Source organism: Stegastes partitus, unplaced genomic scaffold (assembly GCF_000690725.1).
Source record: "Stegastes partitus isolate 25-593 unplaced genomic scaffold, Stegastes_partitus-1.0.2 Scaffold447, whole genome shotgun sequence".
Lineage (NCBI taxonomy): Eukaryota > Metazoa > Chordata > Actinopteri > Pomacentridae > Stegastes > Stegastes partitus.
In genome coordinates this window covers 373,446-390,957 of record NW_007578178.1, presented here as the reverse complement: position 1 = coordinate 390,957, position 17,512 = coordinate 373,446, and the positions used below count along the sequence as shown (strand labels likewise).

The 17,512-nt window shown below is 42.2% G+C and overlaps 1 protein-coding gene across 1 annotated transcript in view; it reads right to left on the bottom strand.

Annotated features, from left to right (window-relative positions):
• Positions 1-17,512, bottom strand: part of ctnnd2b (catenin (cadherin-associated protein), delta 2b) — a 173,160-nt gene that overhangs the window by 33,622 nt on the left and 122,026 nt on the right. The window contains exon 13 of the mRNA XM_008286297.1: positions 1,543-1,729. Coding sequence (XP_008284519.1) covers positions 1,543-1,729 — 187 coding nt within the window. The remainder of the gene's footprint in view (positions 1-1,542; positions 1,730-17,512) is intronic.

Here is a 17,512-nt window from a genome sequence, read left to right as displayed (position 1 = left end):
GAGTGAATCAGAATGAGTTGAAATTCACTATAAGGTGCCACAAAGCTAGTATGTGTGTAAATGTAGCAATGTAACAATGCTGAAAGTCATTTGTGTGGATTAGAAAGGTCAAATAAACATTTAGTGTATATGTAGGTCGATATATAGTTGTGTTTGTTTATCTTTAAGAGTGAATATCGATTAATTTCTATTAAAATGGATTCTTATCGCATGTGACTTGTTTGGATTCTGCAAAGTGACGAAAACAGGGGGTCGAAACTAAAGACCTAACAAGTTGAGCCACAAAACAATATCATGATGGATTCCCGCAGATGAAACCTAAGAGAGCATTAAAAAAAGAAAATAGTAAAGCCTAACACTTGCGCATGTACACATTTTTATCAGATCTGTTGATCATATTTATTGAATTTTACAGAGTGGAGAGTAAAAAGGGAGTGTTGTCTCAGCACACACACACACACACACACACACACACACAGTGGACAGCACGTTTAATTACGGCGGCAGATGATGTATTAGTTTGTGAGGTACTTCTGACACCACCACTATCAAACGTGCCTTCATTATTCCTGCTTCTTATCCTCTTGTACCTGATATTCATAATTAGTGAAAATGAGCCAAGTCAATTAATACCTTTAACAAGCCAATTTATACGCATTACAGAAGAAGGCGTAAAGTACTTTAGTGCATTTTTCGTAGGGATCTATATAATTAGTTAAGGTGTACAGTACATTATGTATGTCACTTCCTGCTGTTAACTTTATGCGGTGATAATATGTGTGCGTTCGCAGCTGCTGCTCTATAAATACAAAAAAGTGTAAGTTAAGGTGAAAAGACGGGCATTTTAACCACAATGTGCATTTCCTTAAAAGTATATGTCCCCTAAAATAGAACAAAATGAAACACTACTTCTAAAAGTGGCACAGCAAATTACAAAAGAGTTCATTTCTGTATAAACCACAGGTGAAGGCTGAACCCTGACAACGGCGTATATTTAAGTAACTGATGTATTTTATTGGCAACACATGTAAAAACAGAAAGTGATATTCACCACTTTCACTTCAAAGTCACTGATCTACTTGAAATCCAACACGCCAGCACTCAGGGCCAAAACAAGACAAAAAAAAAAAAAAACTAAAATATGTGTCACGGTTCTACTACTTCCAGACTGCACTGCATGACTACCATCATGTCTCAAGTGAGAAAATGAAAAGGCACAGCAGCTCTAAAGCCAAATGGTGAGTCATCTTAAATGCAGCAAAGTCTATCAGTTCTCTGCGTGAAGAGTGTTAAAAATAACGCCGACTACAACCTAAAAATAACAGAGTGGTTTGAACTAAACAGAACTTTTTTTTCTCCTCTGTTTTAAAAGTGAGCAGACTGTGAACAGACTGTTTCAACAGTTATGCAATATTAGATACTTAAAATGTGTGAATACTTTGGGTCATACAGTAACGAAGAAAAAAAAAAAAACATGTTAGAGATGAAGATTAAAAAGAAAAAAAGTGAGGAAACATTGGAGAAACAGATTGCGACACTGACCGGAGACAGCCTGTGGCGTTGCGGAGGACCTGGGAGGAGTGTAAGTGCAGCTTGCGATCCTCCTGTGTGTGCGGGGACGTGTCCCAGCCCGAGTGTGGGATGATTACAGCGTTGGTCAGCACGGCCAGAGCGTCCTGGATGATGGGCATCTTCAGGGCGTCGCATGACGACAGGTTCCACAAAACACCTGAAGGGGACAGCAGAGAGAAGGGAGGTGATTAAAAAAAAAAAAAAAAAAACGATGCAGAGGAAGGAGACAGGAAGGAAGACAGACACAAAGACATCTCCGGGCCAGAAACTGCTAAAATATTTAGTAGGTTTTAGTGAGCAGCGTGATCCAGCAAACACCAGCAACACAGACAGCTACTGGATTTACAGCCGGCTGAAAAGCCTGACACATGCTCTCAAACCAAGTATGATGAGCCTTTTACTTAAAGACGCTTTCATATGTCTCGGTGGGAAAAGCACAGGTGTAAATGAGAACTTTAATAAAGGCAGAATTTCAGGGTCAAACAGTGTCGTGGCTGAGTGAGACGCTTGAACAGAACTCAGCCAGTGTAAATGCTGGTAAATGGTAAATGGACTGCACTTATACAGCCCTTTTCTACCTTAGCGGCACTCAAAGCGCTTTACAGTGTGTTTCTCATTCACCCATTTATATATCAATGGCGACAGAGCGCTAGTCTTCCATTGGGAGCAACTTCAGGTTCATTGTCCAAGGACAGTTTAACTGTGGAGGGGCCGAGGATCGAACCACCAATCTCATGATTAGAGGACAACCGTTCTACCACTTGAGCCACCGCCGCCACCGCCGTGTTGGTAATCGGATTGTCAAACCAGACAAACTGGACAAACACTTGGAGCTCCCAAAAGACCAGAGTCCACACTGTCGACAAAAAGCCACTGAAAGAACATGAAGGCCAGTTTAGGGAGGTCTGAATCTTAGTGAGTCTTCCAACCACAAGACCCACCCACCTCGAACCCTTTTGGTTTGGTTTTACGGGGAGAAACAAGTGTCTACTCCCCCCAGAAAAACTGCTGTGCGGGTTTTAAAGGTGATTGTTTAAACTTGGAGAAGACGAACGCTGACATCACCATCAACACTGTAAAATTCATCATATAGACGAACATAACAAACCTCTATTGCTCTAATCCCAAAGTGCTCATACAACTGGATTTACTGGGGTTGGTTTGGCGCCCTCAGAATTAATAGATGAAGCTGTCAGATCCTACAAACACAACGTTCACATAACCTCACACCTGCCCCTAGTTCTGTGTTAGGTGTGAGGGGGGAAAAGCACAGAAAAGTAGCAGCAATGATTTAAGGCTCGGTCACCTTTAAGAAAGCTTGGAAATAATCTATGCTTCTTTTTGTGCATTTTGTTGAATTCAGCCAAAGCAGTAAGTTTAAGTGAGAAAAGCTCTTAAACACCTGCGATACAATATCTGTCCAGTACCAAACACATTAGAAACAAAGTCAGCCACTAACTGCTGGACACAGTGGAGCAGTTAGCGGCTACACAGCCAGAAAACAGCCTAATACAGGGTCAATACTGGACCTAAAATCACTATTTCCAAATGAATCCTGTTACTCAGCACCTGCTGGGTGCATAGATGGGACTTTTAGAAGGTGATAATACTGTATGTCTCTGTTTACAGCTGCCCCTAGGTGGCAAAAAAACCAAAACATTTCAATTGTATAAAAAAAAAAAAACAGAGGCTGTGAAAAAGGCAATGACCAGCCACGTTAAATCCTTAAAGATCTAAGTTTGTACATATGGAGGTGGTCACTCTATCCTTCAACCAGACTACAAGTAAACAACGTTTCTGAAGCTGACATTTTCACATCAGCTTCAGGATTGCGCATCAAAATGGCAACGATAACTCATCTGGTAATTTGAATTATATCCCGACTATATTTACTTTCATCAGCATTCATCCCAATAAAGCTTAAGTGTGCTCTTGAAGGAATGACCTATTCTCAAACTACTGCTTGTAACTTTTACATTAAAGGCACAATTTTATAGATTTGACATTTGTAAGGATGAATTCAGGTATTAAATCAAAATGATGATCTGAAGTTAGAAATCGATGACAGAGCCGGAGTGAGAAAGCGTTTCATATCACAATACGGAGAGCAAAAAGGCAGTGGACATCAGAGTTTATAAGAATCAGGGGCTATTCTTTGGTCTCTGAGTGTAGATAAGTGCAGCACTGTTGGGTGAAGTGGCGTTTTCTTTGATTAAGACCACGTTTTTGTGTCATCCAGTTGTCCATCAGCCAATCACAACCCTATCCCACCTGAGGGCAACAGGAATTATGCAAGCAGACATCAAACTGGACACTTTAATGGTGGTGTAGCAACCATTCAAAGTTAAACTCTGAATCTGTTCACCTCAGTATCTGTGTGAAGTGCTTTAGAGTTCACGTTCAAACTTATCAAATGTGCTGGACTTCAGGCTCCAACATGTGGGAGTACGATGCAGAGTACCTCAAAGGGCTATTCTGACCCTTCTATGGACATCAACTCGTAGCCAAATGGCAACACTTGGGGATGAAAATCAACATGGAAGTGCCAAAAATAATACAATTGCAATACTTCACATGGCCACTTGAGGCTGACTTGAAAAGTGAGTCGGTCTCCATAGACCCCCATGTAAAAATGAGCAACTTTAAAGCAGAAATAAACATGTTTACAGTCCGCTACAGAAACACTTTTGATCTGTATGGCTAATTTCTCCATTCGTGCCAACTGGGGTTATATTTTTTTGTATCAGTTGCTAGTTTAAACTGCATTATAAGGCCTAAAATCATGTAGTCTTGTCTGGTTAGCTCTCTAATGGTACTACTTGTGCTATTCTTATACCTGCTTGACTAAAACCCTGTTTGCACTTCGTGTCTGCTAACAACTGTATTGAGTTTGCTCAAATCTTACTTTAAACTGTTTTACTTCCAGTTAGTTTTGATTCATCGTTAGCAGAAGTAATATCTGTATACACCTAGTTAGCCCTGGCCCTGCTTTCCCTGACTGTTACTTTGGGCTTTGGCATTGCAGCTTTCTAGCTCCAGTTTTCATTTAGTTGATTCTTTAGCTTTGGTTCCTTCTGTTGTCATGAGCTGCTTCAGCAAGTTTTTGGTTCATAGAAGTATCTAAACTTTCTGTTATGTACCTTTTGCAAATAAACTTGATTCAAACCACTGGTGCTGCCTGCGTCTCATGTCGGCTTTTTGGGTTCTCTGACTTGCTGTGACAACAGTTGACATATTTAGCCTAAAACTCCACTCCCTGAGTCTGTTCTTGGTAAAGGTAGAGTTTGAGGTTATGGAAAAGATTGGAGAAGAAGGGCGGCTAAGGCTCAGGTGGTAGAGCGGGTTGTCCTCTAATCGCAAGGTTGGTGACTCGAGGTTCAATCCCTGGTCCCTCCGCAGTTGAAGTGTCCTTGGGCAAGACACTGAACCCGAAGTTGCTCCCAATGGCAGGCAGCGCCTTGCATGGCAACTCTGTCGCCATTGGTGAATGAGAAAATAATGTAAACCGCTTTGAGTACCGCTAAGGTAGAAAAAGTGCTGTATAAGCGCAGTTCATTTAAGGTTGTTATTTTGCCAACTTGCACATTTTAGCAGCTAATGTACCAGATTTATTGTCCTTCTTGCTCCCGCTGCCTGCTTCCCTTCTCATCCCCCCTCCTTGTTCTTTTCCCTCATTCCAGTGCTCGAACATGTACAGAACGCTGGAATAACGTTGTGTGAGTCAATCACTTTGTTTACTTCCCATTCACAGAACCAGTCCTGTGCACGAGCACCAGATTTGTTTTCGGCGAGCACATGAAATGGACAGCCTGTGAACCGCGAGGAGATATTCACTGAATTTGACAAAACGTATATTGGATTGGACTCGCTGACTCTACCTTTAAGCTGTTGGAAGTCACTTCTCTTTATTTCATGTTGTCCAGCTGAACACAAAGAAAGCAGCTCGTCTCCTAGTTGTCAGGAGGCTACTACGTGTCTTCTGGCGGGCGTGTTGTCTGTGTACGCATGCTATCGATTGAAGAATGAATAGAAAGGATGGAAGCATGTTCCTCTGAGTCTGTAGCAGTCTACGGACACGAACTGAATACACGACATAAAACTCACATTTGTAATTTCATGTGTTCAATGTCATGTAAATTATTCTTCTGTGATTTTTATTGAATGATTGAAAAGGTGTAAAAAAAAAACGCATTAGCTGAAAAGCACACGCGACCTTCGTCAAGCGTTTTTAATTACGCTGGAGTGATGCACTTCAAATGTTATTTTAACATTTCAAGAATGTAACGTTTAATTTATTGCTTCAGGTCACCACTGTGCTGCTGTAATTAATAGAGGACATGAAAAAAAAAAAAAAAAGTTCTGTACCGAAGGCAGTAAATCACTTACACAAAATTCCATTGCACCTCTTTCCTGTTTCTTAATCCTCACCTGAATTCAACATACAGTGATCAGCCAAGCAAGAAAATGGAGTGAGTTTTCTCCTGCCTACCAATTACTGTCCAGTCTTTTTCCACTGTGCACACAAACACACACACACACTGGAATAGACAAAAGCGCTTTCTCTCCAGAGACAAACTCTCTCTCCCACACACACACACATCCGATTGAACCTTTCAAGAAAAAGGACAAAGAGGGTAAGAGGCAAATCACCACATTTTGCGGCGAAACGCTTTGATTTCTTGAGTGTGTTTGCACACACTCATGCACGCAAATTGTGATAACCTTGGAGAGCCACACACCACGTCGTAATTCTTGTTGACCTTCTTCTTGCAAAGTGTCTGTGTCGTAATCTCTGTACTCGTATAATTATATGTTTGTGCGTTTGAGAGTGTCCACCCCTAGTCATATCTGCACTTATCTACCCCTTTTCCTTTATGGTGGCAATTATAGCTGTAGTAGTGGTAAAGCATCCTGTCCTTAGATCTACGCGCCTCTGAGTGTGTGTGTGTGTGTGTGTGTGTTTGGAATAAGGCGTTCTCTCTTCAGAGCCGCGATGTTCACCCACGGCTGAACTGCGGCTGTGTAATTACAGCCTCCGTTATCTGCCTTTGCGAGTTTGTATGAATTTGCTCTTGTGCGTGTTTGTGCGTACACATGTTGTGCATCCAAGCCACCCCTTGACAAATCAGTCGTAACCCCGTCAGCCGTTCGGTGTGTTTAAAGGCGTGCAGTGTCTGTTTGCGGTCAGAAGGAGCTTCTAAATGACTGGATTCTGACTTCATGACGGTAATTAGCCGGGACTGTCACGTTAGCAGAAGCGTCTTCTCGCTGCCTCGGCTTATCTCCTGCTCAACAGGGCAAAAAAAGGCGTTTCTTCTTCTTTTTGATAACTTTGGTAGTCGATGTGGCACGTAATAATTCTTGGTGACCTTGAGTCAGCAAATGTTTGTGTGTTTTCTACGTGAAAAAAAAAGATCCACCACAGCATCACACAATTACTACTCCAGTGTGAACTAATAGGACTTTTCATTTTAAAGGACCAAGCACACATTTTGGTAAATAGACTCGTTGGGTGTCTGCGAAAACTTGACTATCTTCAATTGGGGGCTGCTCGGTGGTTAGCACTGTCACCTCGCAACTAAAAGATCCCCGGTTCGCGTCCCAGTTAGGAAACCCGGGATCTTTCTGCGTGGAGTTTGCATGTTCTCCCCGTGCAGCGTGGGTTCTCTCCGGGTTCTCCAGTTTCCTCCCACACAGTCCAAAAACATGTTGACGTTAATTGATGATTCTAAATTGTCCGTAGGTGTGAATGTGAGTGTGCTTGGTTGTCTGTCTCTAAGTGTAGCCCTGTGATAGACTGGTGACCTGTCCAGGGTGTCCCCTGAGTCAGCTGAGATAGGCTCCAGCCCCCCGACGACCCCAGTGAGGATTAAGCGGTGTATCGGTAATGGATGGATGGATGGAGCAGATGATGCTGCTCATAGGAGGCTCCCCATTGAATATTGGTCCAGCGAAGCTTTTGATAAGCAGATGTAACGGTGGCTGTCGGTGGATAAATTTGTTAGAAAATGCTACGAAATAGAAAGAGCTCATTAGCAAAGGAGCTTTAAAGAACAACAGCTTTGTTCATTCGAGACTTGTAATCAAAATTAACTAGAAAGCTGCTCTGATGTGGCAGTAAGGTGACTAGTGGCCTCCATAAAAGACCTCCTGTAACTTCTGAGGTGGCAACAAATATCTACGACCTCAATTTACCTAAATTCAAGATCGCTGCAATTGCATTTCAACTGGGCAGAATTCCAGTTTTAGATATCCACAGCATCTGTCTGTAGATTATTTTTTTACATATCTTTACATACAAATTGAGAAAATGTGTTTCTTTGCCATATGTATTTGTAAGTCCTGCGTGGATATAAATGATTGATAATTACATTTCAGTTAATTGCTGAATACAATCTGTTTCAGCAAAACGCTGGCTTGTTCTTGAACAACACGCTGGCTGCTTATTGTAATTAAAATAATCAATCGCATCGTGCTAAATCTAAATAAATCCACTGAATAATGCATTTAGCGTCCTGTGGCTAAATCGTTGGAGCACAGCATGCAAATCTCCATTGTTATCACACATTAGCTACAACCTGTAAACACGCTCGCAAAGGTTACTCCGGCTGGTTTGGTTTGAAAACAGCAAAATGCCATGAAAAAACACAATTATCCATTTTTTAAAATCTCCTGTAAGTAAGTGGCACAATCCTTTTTGTGTTGCTTGTGACCTGCTCCAAGGAAACCAACATATGTCTGTAATTAACAAGCACAGTCTCGTGAAAATAACGAATTCTCTAAATGAATGCATCGGTTGCGTCGACGTTAAAAGAATTACTCACTAAACCGCTGTTGAGTATTAACCGTGCGTTGTGCATGTCTAGATGAAACGCATGATGTCATGCTGCAGCTGCAAGACAAAGACGGTTTATTTCTTTCCTTTACCATCTTGAGTAAAGTCAGCTGTTTGCCAGCATCACTACTTGCAGCGCAGAGTATGACATCATCTCCCCGAGGTGAAAGGCAGTGGGATTATCTTTGATCTGAAATGCACACACACACACACTGTCAACACGCACACACAATAACCACTAAATATACACTCAGTCCAGTTGGAGCTTTTGCTAACACACGTGCATGCATACAGGCATGCGCGAAACACTCGAGCTACACACACACACACACACACATATGCGGCCACGAGTGTGTGACAGATGAAGGAGGTTAATTGCCTCAGCCTTACATCATGAGTGGCAGCGGGAGGTTATGAATGCGCTGTAATACGGAGGGAGGGGAAATGAATACGGTGGCTATCTCTCTTTGTCTCTGAAGCCATTTTCCATCTCTCATTTGCTCAGCACACTTTCATGCTCCTGTCATATTTTTCTCTTCTGAACATTGTCTCTTTGCCCGCCTCTTGATCTCTTTCTGATTTTTTCTCCTTTTTTTTGTTCCATCTTGTGCTTCTCAGCTCTCTGGATGTATTTTGAGTGTTTATGTCCTTGTGTGAACCGCTGTGGATTTGAGATCTTTAGAGAGAAGATATTTTTACAAAGTGTTTTGAGTGTGTGGGTGTTTTTTTTTTGTGTATACCAATATGCTCTAAAGACATTACGTGCGCACTGGTTAGAGGGTAAGTAATAAACATAGTTGCCAGAGGATGCTGACCACTGCAGTAAAACAGATGCAAGGATGGAATTATGGTTCTCCAAGCTGGCTGGTTTAACCAGTTGTCTGGTGTTGTTTGGTAGTGAAGGTAAGGAGACTGTACACCCGGATGATCTCCTACTATCCACCTTAACTAGACTACATGACTTCTGTGTTTCATTTGAAAACAATGCAATGTTCAATGACAAAACTAATTGTTGTTGCCATGGTGATGGCGGCGCGCATAGATGCAGCGGCCACTTTAGGAGACAACTTGTGGCCGGGAGACTTTGTAGGGCGCCAGGACAGTGAACGGTGCTGGAATTGCGGCGACTGGTCGTGATGTGGACATACTACACCAACACAGAGTCCGATCAGAGACTACGCCGGCAGCTACCTGAGAGAGAAGGAAGCGCAAACGGTACGAACGTAAACAGAGGAGGAGGAAGAGAGTCGGGATCCATGCTAGGCTAAAGGCTAACCCCTCCAGACCAGCAGGACCGTCCTCCTGCTCTCCAATGTCCGCTCCCTCAACAACAAGCTGGACGTTTGCTGAGAGAAACCCGCAGAGAGTGGAGGGACTGCTGTGTGTCTGCTTTAACAGAAACATGGCTCCATGACAACATCCCAGACGGACATACAGCTGGAGGAGATGCAGACAGACAGACAGCGAGCTCTGGGCAGCATCTGCAGCTTCACCATCAACACCATCGCCATGTTGAATGAATGGCAGCACGCATGGACGCAGCGCCCCCTTCAGGAGACAGCGAGAGTGAACGTTTAGTGTCTTATCCCAGACGTGCAATCCACAAGACTTGCTGATTGAATAATCCTGAAGAAACACTCTCTCATCTTGCCTGTACAACTGTATGTACTGCAAAATAACAATAAACCTGATTTGATTCGATAAATAATTTGTTTCTGTACAGATATTTCAACATGCTGAAGGTATCATCCAATAACTTGCTCCCCTATGAGCTGTTTTTGAACCGTGCTGCTTTTTGTTTATTACCTAATATGTTTAATTTTTGTTCAAACTGTACTGTAAAAGTATCTATATTATAATACTTCACAGTTCAGAGAGAAGTGTCGCACTTTCTACTCTACTGCACTGGTTTGGCAGCTTTAGTTACTACAGTTGTCCTCAAATGTATTCATACCCTCCCATTAAAGAAGGCAAAAAACAGATGTCACTGAAATTGACAAAAGTGATTAAAAAAAAAAAAAAAAAAAACTGAATGAAAATTACGACATTGTGGTTCAACAAAAATATTTTTAAAAACAAACAAAAAAAACCCAAGCAAACAAGCACGATGTGATCCGTGAACTAATACTCTGTTGAACAACCCTTTGCGCCAATCACTGCTATCAAGTGTTTTCTGTAACTCTCAATCAGACGTCTGCACCTGTTGACAGGTGTTTTGATTTTGGCCACTGCTCATCAGCAAAGTGCTCTAATTTGTCTGGGTTTGTTTTTTTTTTTTTTTAATTATTCTTTTCAACAACAATTCAAAAGCAATGTCTTATTTCAATAAATGATAATTTAGCAAATTTTTATTTATTATTACTTTTTTCAGTTTCTAGTTATTTGAGTGACTATTTGTGAATTTTGCCGTTTCTTTAACGGAAGGGTATGAATACATTTGAGGACGACTGAAGACAAAAGTTATGCTGAGCTGATAAATACAATGCATTCTTGGTCCATTACACTGCATGTTTACGGATGTGATAAACCCCCTCACCCTGAGGTGGATACATGCCCTATATGTGCATATCTGCACCACTACATCCAACTGTGGTGACTCAACTCCTACACAACAAAAAAACAATGCCTAGAAATGTGAAAATAGCTGCTGTTGAGTCTGAGAACAAACTCTGTGCTCTTGTAAAGCAGCGTTTTTCCAGGGTTTTTTTTTCTCTCTCTCTATTTTAGACCTGCAATTACTGTGTATCACAACAGGCAATCAGTGGCGTAAGCGCCTTCGGTAGCAGCTCGTATTCAAGTTACATCGGTAGCGTCTCTAAAGAGCTCACAGTGGTGGTTTGACCTTGACAGCAGCAGGGTGTCTTTGTGTAAGACAGACCACCCTCCTGTGACAGACACTGTGTACACCACTTGCCCTCTGAGTGCATGTGTAGCAGTTGTCCTTTGAGCAACTCAGCGGATAAATCAGCTGTCACTTTTTCTGATTGCTGTCATTTTGCGGGAGAAACAAAATGTAGAATACAGCGGAGGGAACTCTCAAGATCACTGGTGACACGCTGAGCCAGCTGCCTGGCAGCTGAAAGTGACCCAGCTCACATTATCACCCCCCTATATGACACAGGGAGGATTTGACATGCAGGGCGAACGTCTGCATGGTGTGTCCATCATATAGAGGCACCAAATCAAATCAAGTTTATTGTCATTTTGCTGTACATACAATAGTAGTACAGGCGAGATGAGAGAGTGTATCTTCAGGATCCAATAACTAAAAGCGATTAAATAAAAAATCGTGTGCATATCCGGGTCAGCAGTTCAGCATTCTGACAGCTTGTGGAACGAAGCTGTTGATCAGTCTGGAGGTTCTTCCTTCAGTGCTCCGGGAACGTTAGCCTGATGACAGCAGTTCAGTTGATGGAGAGAGTGTGAGGAGTCCCTGACAAACATCTTAAAAGATCAGATTCAAAAGTCTGCAGGCAACATGCAGTTTGGGTATATAATCAAGATCTAGGAAGACCTATGGAGACCCAGCCTCTCACTTGGTGCCTCTTTTCCCCATTTGCTGCAGCTTGAGCACACAAGCTCACTTACAATTCCACTCAAACACTGTGAATTTACTTCACACAATGAGAAGTTGTAATTTTGGGACCCATTTCTACAGGAAAATAGTAATACAGACAGTATATATCCTGCAAGCTGAGAGAGTTGGTTCTTAGATTTAATACGTGTAAAGCCCTGTGATTTAAACCAAAGGAACTCTTTGCACATCTATTACACGAGGCAGGTGCGTAGGAGATGGACGAGCATATCTAAAAGATTCAATCAGAGTCCCGCACACTGTCTAACTTGCAAAGATACATTTGTCAGCTCTCGCACTGAAACATCACGTCAATAAATGCATCCTTGCGAGTTAGGCAGCGTGTGGGAGTCTGATTGAATCTTTTGGACACGTATACAACCCTGCAAGTCTGAATCCATCTTTTTGAGACTGTCATCAGTAAAATGCAGCTTTAAGGCGGAAATATTCAGCCATTGTAACTGAAATATCTTCAGTGTCTTAATATCTTGTCACTTCATCCAACTCATTTCATCTTGTTTACTGAATTATGGTATTTCCAGTGTGCCTTTATAGTATTATCTTAATTACTAAGTCTGTGTACACTATTTCAGAGTTTTCAGAGTGAAGGTGAGGAGATGTCAGCCCTGCTCGTTGCAACTTATGATGCCTGCCACATAATATCATAATGGAGGCCGAGCGCTGACCTCCAACTAGAAGCCTTTAGGTGTCAACTTTTTTTGTTTCCCTCATGAGGACGGATCGCTGTTCAATCGCTTGGTCCGCACAGGCCTGAAGCTATGTGTTAATGAGCCTCAGCCAAAGTGTGCAAACATATTTACTGAGTTTAATGTCATTGAACACTGGGAACTCTGCAGCTTCTCTCACAGTTAACCGGAGTTTCTGTGCAAAGAAGAGAAAGACGCTGAGCTTACTCAGACATCTGATGCCATCGCCAGAGTGGCAAATAACAAGAAGGAAGGAGTAGAAGAAAGTAAGCAGTATGAAGACTATACATAAAAACTGGAGGTAATATCATTTTCTTAAAGTTTCAATCTGGTGATAATGAGATGAAGTATTATTTACCAGTAATTATAAAACAGGCTGACATGACTTTTTTCTTAACTGAACCTGCATTAAAACTGCTGATTAAGCAACTAAAAAAATAAATTAATGAGCACAGTATAACTCAAGGGAACACCACTGATGTATGTTTTTATAATTAACTACGTGGCGTCTTACTGCTGTATACTTTATGTTGAAAAACATCTGCTGCCATGTGCTCTTCATTTTGCTCTTAAGCTATAAAGATGTTTCTGCATGTTTGGTTTCACTCACAACTTTCTGGCAAATTTCCCTAACTGTTTTAATTTCATAAATAATGCACTTGTTTTATGCCGGTCCTCACTTAATCTGCTTCACTCTTTAAAGCTGTCATTCTCCATCTCTTTGCTTTGCCGTAACCGGATGAGCATTTTGACTGGAATGCGTCCAGACTGCGGAGAGTTGCCGTCGCAGTTTGAGTGTGACAACTTCCATATCTGCTTCTGAAGAGCTGACACCAATGTGAGCAGTCCAGACCTGTCGCTTACAATGATGTGTGCCGCTGTGACTGAAAGAAAAAAGATGCATCGTAATGACAAGTGGAACCACGGCTACTGACAGCGCACAGATTTCAAAAGGGAATAAAGAAGTTTTAGAAAAGCGCGGCGCTCTGTGAGTCGGAGGGGGCAGATATCTTGTTAGGGCTTCTCCGCGGCTCGGCTTATCTTCTCTTTTCCGCAAACACCTTCGCGCCTGGGTTAAACGGTCCTTATGTAGAATTTAAATGGCTGAAGGAAAGCAAATCCGGAGGGCAACACAACTGAAACGCACAAAGGCTGGACTTTGCGAGTATCATATGGCGAATTGCATTTTTACTATAAGCTAACCCACATCATAAAAAACGATCACTTCTCTATAGCCACAGTGGTATTTCAGAATTCATTTAAACTAATTAATCAATAGTTCATAAATCAGCTTATGTCAGCCGGGATCAATAGCTGCAGATGAAAGCCGAGGCTCACGAAGACTGGTGCATGTGTTTCTGCAGACAAACTTATCGCCAACAGCCTCAGATGCACACAGCAAAAAACATTCCTCTTATCCTCTGATCACATTTTCATATTGTTGCTTGATACAACATTAGAGCTGCGACTTATTGCATATGCAGGTGGAGGCTCTCAGGAAACCTCAGAAGAGGGAATACAAAGAGAAGGTAAATAAAGCCGCTGTTTATATCCATTATGCAGACGTTCCCACTGCTGGCACCGGTGCAGGTCCATATAGCATCTTATTTGTTTAAACAAAATGACTCATTAAATGGTTTAATTTAATGATTTATTAAGTTATTTATTTTCTGGTTGTTGATTAAACCCCTATAAGCTCACCTCTGTGTATCAGAGTTGCATTTTGAGAATTTTTTTTCAATAAATATGATCCCTCACGAGCCGCTGCTATATCTCAACTGGTTGAGCTGGCGACCCATGTACAGGGGCTACAGTCTGATGCAGCCGCCATGGGTTCTAATCATGGCCGTTCCTTCCCCCATTCTTCTCCCCCACTTTCCTGTCTCTCTCTCTTGACTGTCCTATACGATAAAGACAAAAAGGCCAAAAAAATAAAAAATAAATCCAACACTTTGTTAAAATGGCTTTGATCAAGATCATTGCTTCCACTAGAATGTGCATACCTAGGAAGTTGACGCCTTTTTCCTCACCTACATTTAATTACTCACTGCAGATGGAGCACACCAGCTCACCTACAGCTCTGCTCAATCACTATCAGTCCACTTTACACGACACAATGGCAGTAATTTAGCCAAACATCTTGAAACCAGGGCTTCAAGGTGGCTCGGTGGTTAGTACCGTCACCTCGCAGCAAGAAGATCCCCGGTAAGGACACCCGGGATTTTTCTGCGTAGAGTTTGCATGTTCTCCCCGTGCAGCGTGGGTTCTCTCCGGGTTCTGCGGCTTCCTCCCACAGTCCAAAAACATGTTGAGGTTCATTGGTGATTCTAAATTGTCCATTGGTGTGAATGTGAGTGTGCTTGGTTGTCTGTCTCTAAGTGTAGCCCTGTGATAGACTGGTGACTTGTCCAGGGTGTCCCCTGCCTTCATCCTAAGTCAGCTGGGATAGACTCCAGCCCCCATGACTCTAATGAGGATTAAGCGGTGTATAGATAATGGATGGATTGATCTTGAAACCAGTAACCGATTCTGAAGACAAGTGTTTCCTCCTGAACTTTATGTTAAATTAGTGCGAACAACATGCCGCACCCACTAGTAAATCCTGCACCATTTCCTATTGTATTCTGATTGGCTGGTTTGTTGATGTGTGACACAGCAGCAGTCACACTGTGAGAGTTTCATCGTAAATTTATGACGCTGTTTGAATTTTGCTGCTGGCTCTTTGGTCGCTAAAGCTCAAAATCAGGATCAATGTCTCCCAGCGAGGTCTGGTACTAAAACTGAAATCAAAAACCGCAGCGTTAAGTTTGTTTGGCTTTTGTTTTTCTCCTACAAATGCAGTTTTGATCCAATCCATGCGGGTAACTGCCTCATGAGATACGATGAGTCAGAACTGACAGAACAACCACCAGCACTTGGAAATGCCTGTTTAGATTTCAGAAAACACAGTTCCAGGAAGTTTTCTTTTTTCTGTCCTGGATTTAAAAAAAAACACGCACATTGCGCACACATGCTGCATGTAATCTGCAGAGGTAGAGTTAATATCTGCTGTTTTATATCAGCTTTATTCCCTCCAAATAATCATTTTGAGTTCTGAGCAGGGAAGAGGACCAAAAAAAAAAGAGAGAGTGATTATTAAACCCAAAAGGAAGAGAAAGACTAAAGAGCAAAAGGGCAACAACCTTGTTTGTGACTTTTCAAGCAAACTGTACACGTGATGGAGAGAGAAAGAGTGTGTCTGTGTTGGCCAACGAGCCCTTTGTGTACGCTTGTGTGTGCGATTGTGGCTGAATCCGCTGTAGCGAGCGAGGCGGGCAGCTTGACTTCCCACTGTGATCCTGATTCAAAATGCTCACCAGAGAGAGAGAGAGAGAGAGAGAGAGAGAGAGAGGAAGAGCCGGAGAGGGCAGGCGATACAGAGACGGGAGTGGAAAAAGGAGAGAAGACGGAGAAAGGCAAAGAGGACAGGAGAGAGACAGCAGGAGAAGGAGAGACCAATTATGAAAACCCAACCGCAGAAGGATAAGAGAGCGGCTGAGAGAGGCCGGCAAACAGAGAGAGAGAGAGTTATTTCCTCTGGGTCTGTGGGAGAGAGAGAGAGAGAGAGAGAGAGGCGAGCTCGGTCTGTCTGCGTCCGGTCGGTCGTTCAGCTGATTAATTTGTGACAGGAGGGATTTCTGTGCTCCGTGCCTTGAATTGCTGCTCTAATTTATATGGTAATCTTCTTTAAGACTCTAGCAGCATACAAAAACCCTTTTATTTCCATCTCTGCTAAGCCTAAAACCTTTTCTAGACTCACTACACACATATGCATCGATAAAAAAAAAAAGAAAAAAACAGCGCACACGTGGGTCATACTCTCCACCAAATACGATTGTACGACCGAGCTGCGGGGACACTTGTCAATTTCACCGCCCTGATAAGATCTCCCCCCCCAGTTAGTATTCATGGCTGTGTCTTATTAGTGCGAATAACGCTTAAAATGTTTGTCCCCTCCGCCAGAGTCTCACGTCAGCCTGATGTGTAAAGCAGTGCTGTAAATAATTCGCAGAGAGGATAAAGGCTCAAGGGCAGCTTTTGTGGGATGCGGGGACAGTTCTGCTTTACAGTTTGAGGGAATGGAAATAAGTTTGGGAGTGACGGCTAAGTTGGACGCTTTGTGTGGCAAGGTTGGAAGAGACTCCTGATGTTAAGGGTTTCCAAGAGTTTTCTGGCAGTTTCCAGAAACTTAAAGGAAGTTTAAGGTGCAGTACTGAGCATCACCTTTTTTTGTGTGTCACATATTGTCTTGAAGTGTTAAACATCTTCAATAAAGTCTTGTTTTACACTTGATTTGTAAAACAGTTAAATAATTTGACTCCATTTTCTCCATCCCATCAACGGTAGGCCAGGTCTAGTTTAAAAACTACATTTATTTGTATAAAACCTGGACGTGTTCAACAAGTAGACTCCAGTAATCATGTAAAATCTAGTTTCAGATTTACAAAAACATTTATTGCATTTAAGAAAACAGAAAAAAAATGTGTGATTTTACCCCATGTTTACCCCCAACCAGTCCACATCTGACCAGATAAAACCTGCTATGCTTAATATTGCTATTAGATTTGTCAAATGTGAGCTATATCAATAGTTCAGAGCTAAAAAAAACAACTTTTTTTTGCACCTGTCGCATTTTGACTCGCTGGGTGTGGGTATAGTCACTTATTTTTCACCACAATGTAAAGTCCTGCACCTCGGTGGAAACAGCACAGTCATGGCTAGAAGTAGAAGGAACTCAAAACAACTTTAGTGCACTATAGCAAAATTACAGTTCCATAAATAATA